General features: G+C 55.6%; 1 protein-coding gene across 1 annotated transcript; it reads right to left on the bottom strand.

The window, feature by feature from the left end:
- Positions 1-757: 757 nt before the first annotated feature.
- On the bottom strand, positions 758-1,801 carry Rprml (reprimo like). Its single transcript, XM_052756484.1, has one exon. It carries the CDS (start codon positions 1,534-1,536, stop codon positions 1,183-1,185), a length of 354 nt encoding a protein of 117 aa, XP_052612444.1. The 5' UTR covers positions 1,537-1,801; the 3' UTR covers positions 758-1,182.
- Between the last annotated feature and the right edge of the window lie 1,562 nt (positions 1,802-3,363).

Raw genomic sequence — 3,363 nt, forward strand, 5'->3', positions numbered from 1 at the left:
CTCCCTGAGGTGGCCTGAACCTATTTGTCCCTTAGAGCAAAGGCTTGCTGCAAATGCCCCCTTCCCTTCCTTCTGGCCAGTGAGCACCAAGTCCCCTCCAGAACTGGGTTTCAGGTCGGAAGACAGTGAAGGATGCATTTCTTAATGGGAGGGTCTAGTGCCCAGAAGAAATAGCATTCTCAAGCCATTTAAGGGGCTTGTTCTGAGTCCATCCATCTACCACCTAAAAGGGTAGGGTGAAACAAGTCCTTAGATGGGGCTTCTGGGCTCAGCCTGGATTTTTTTACTAGATCCAGCCCCTGCCTACACAAATTAATTTATCTGATATATTTATTTTATTCATAGCCATCCCCCCTTTGGATTTCTTTCACTTTCTTTTTCCATTTCCACTTTATGAAGAAGACTAAAATTACCAGTGATTTAATTAATCTCACCAACTGTCTGGATGCCCCCAAAGGACCTGCCTCCTCTACTGCAGGAGTAGAAGAAAACAGTTCTTTGTAGGAAGAAGAAGGAAAAAAAAAAAAAAAAAGCCAAACCAACAAAAAACAATTCCTTTTTCTCTCGCCTTTGTCTGAGAACCCAAGGAGCTCCAGAGCTGTCTGCCCAACGGCTACTTAAGTCGACCAAACTAGGGCCAGAAGTAGGACACGTTCCCTTCCCTCGCCTCCCCCAGCGCGCGCACACACACACACACACACACACACACACACACACACACACACACTACAAATAGAATGCCAGAAAATCCGACGGCTATGGTTTTATTACAAAATTTATTTTCAGATGCAATGCGAGATCAGCTGCAAAATCTCAGAGGCTCATTCGCCTCTTCCCGTGCCCTCCTTGGAACCGGCCCCCACCAACATTCCCGAAATCCCCACGCGAGTGACCTCAACCCCGCATTGCATCTCCTGCCCCCTCTCCCACTCCCACCCTGCCCTGAACTTCTCTTTGTAAAAAACCTGTGACGAACTTTGCGCCCCCGGACCCCGTTGGAGCGCACACAGGAGAGACCCGGCGTGACAGTCCCTTCGCGCTCCGCCGCCGCTCAGTCCTCGATGTCCAGGCCGGGGCAGTGTGAGCCACGTCGCTGACCTCAGGCGGTGGCTAAAGCCTTGAGGAGGAGGCTCTGCTGTCCCTTCCTCGCGGTGCTGCGACTCTGGCGAGGGCGGCCGGAGCTCAGTACAGTCCCAGGATGGCGGCGCCCACGTCCTTGGAGGGTCTGCGCTCCTGCATCAGAAAGTTGATCATGCTCTCGGACTTGATGAGCAGGTTGCAGCCCAGGAAGAAAACGCCGAAGACCACGGTGAGCGACAGCACGCAGAGTACGGCGATCTGCGCCACGCGCGACACCCACAGGCTGCGTTCGTCGGGCGCCAGCCCCGCGGGGACCCCGTCGCTAGCGGTCAGCGGTGCGCCCCCGGGGCAGCAGTCTAGCCACGTGCCCAGTCCGTGGCTGCGGTTCCCCAGGGCGGCCCGGGCGTCACCACCCGCCTCTTCCAGGCCGCTGTGGTTCAGGAAGCTCGCGTTCATCGCGGCGCGGCGCCCGGAGTCTGGGCGCGCGGTCCAGGGCGCGCCGGGAGCTGGCAGCGTCCGCGCTGTCGGGGACGCCCGGGGGGCTCTTCGATCACCCTTGAGCCGGGAGGAGAGGAAGGCGGGAGGCGGCCCACGCGCTGGCACTCTCGGTCCGCCTACCTTCCCGGCGGGAAACCGGCGGCCGGGAGCAGAGAGCAACAGGCGATGCGCGAGCTGGAGAGAGCCAACAAATAGTGCGTGGCAGTCGCCCACGGAGATCCACGCCAGCCGTGCCGCCCCGCCCCTGGCAACCGCCGAGCTCCGCCCCGCCCTACCCCGCCCTGCCCCAGCCCACTCTCTGTGCCCAAACTGCGGGAACACAAATCCCGCCCAGCGTGCAGCCTGCGCAAAGCCGGCTGGAAAGGGTCAGAACGTCCAGGCAGCTCCCGCCCGCGGGCCAAGTAACCTTGACTCACTCTGGGCAGCTGCTGTCTGTTCTGCTTAGAAAGACGCCCCAAGGTGCGGGTTCCCAGAACTGTGGCTCCAGAGACAGTCTGGAGCGCTTCTTCACTCTATTTAATGCTCGCATGGCGGGTTGGGGGTAGCTGTGGCCCCAGCGTTGCACACTCCACCGGGCTTGGCTCTGGGTGGCCAGGCTGTCCCTGCTGGACCCTCTCAGCTTTTCTCTGACTGAAGGCTGTCACGGCCAGGAGAGCTCTTTGCCTCCTATCCTACGTCTGGCTCCACATGCCACCCCTATTTAATATATTCATTAACATTAAGTCATTTGGGAGAATTTCTATTACTTGTTTGTTTGTTTAATAGAAACAGTCATTGTAGACGACTTAGAAAGCATGAACTAGCCAAAGTGGGGGAAACCTTCTAAAACTGCAAAATCCTGCCGTCTGGGGTGGGTCAATTACCTAGACACAAACTCCTTCCGGTTGTCTCTATTTGTATTCCATACCGCCAACGGGAATGCAGTGTCTTGCCTACTGTAATGTACAGGCTGTTTTGTACTGCAAGTGTCTGGCCCAGACAGTCTGTGCTTTGCTTTTGGCAGCAGGATTTTTTCAGAGAAATGCTTGGTTATGTCCTTTGTCATCCTTCTGGTCAGACCAAAGTTTAACCTGGGCTTGGAGCCCATGTCCTTGACTCCATCCAGCTGCAGCCCGGCTGTCCGATACATACGGTGGGAGCAGGAAGAGGGTTAGAGGAACTTTCAGGGCAATGCCTGCTCCAGTGAGCATGATCAGTATATGTGGGCCAATGACCTGGTCCATAAGCTTTCAATTATTCCTGCCTGTCCCCTACCCCCTTCCATCATCCTTGGGTCGATTTCTCTGGATAACTTAGTGTGGAAGGAGGAACCAGAGATGTTTGCCCTTGACCTGGGGTGTGAAGGGAAAAAGAGAGCTTGGGCTTGTGGAAGTGGACAAAGATCACCGGCTGAGGACAAGCCAAGGCTATACGCTTGCATCTTTCGGTTACGAGAATTAGCCAATTGCCTGTGCCTATCTGATTGAAGGCAGGCAGAGCAGGAAGCTTCCCAGTAGAGGGAGGAACCCCTGGGGTGGGGGTGGGGGGCTGACACAGGAAAGCTTTAAGTGGGCTCAGCAGAAGAGGGGCATTGTGGACTTAGTTTGGAAGAACATATTGCTTCCCCTACTGTGTCCTTTAGGATTTGGGGACAAAATTATGGAAGCTGTCAGCTGCCAATCAAGCTCAGGCCTACTTGCTACAGGGGCTTTGTCTGGCTTCCTGACTACTGGTTTTATTCCCCCATTAAGTTTAGTCACTGTGTAGATGTGGGCTCTCAGGCTCCGTCAGTTCAGGAATGGGGTC

This window comes from Peromyscus californicus, unplaced genomic scaffold, assembly GCF_007827085.1.
Source record: "Peromyscus californicus insignis strain IS unplaced genomic scaffold, ASM782708v3 Scaffold_3__1_contigs__length_106647218, whole genome shotgun sequence".
In the NCBI taxonomy this organism is placed as follows: Eukaryota; Metazoa; Chordata; class Mammalia; order Rodentia; family Cricetidae; genus Peromyscus; species Peromyscus californicus.

Excerpts from the sequence above, each read along its gene's own strand:
- Rprml (XM_052756484.1), bottom strand. The coding sequence starts at position 1,536 with ATGAACGCGAGCTTCCTGAACCACAGCGGCCTGGAAGAGGCGGGTGGT.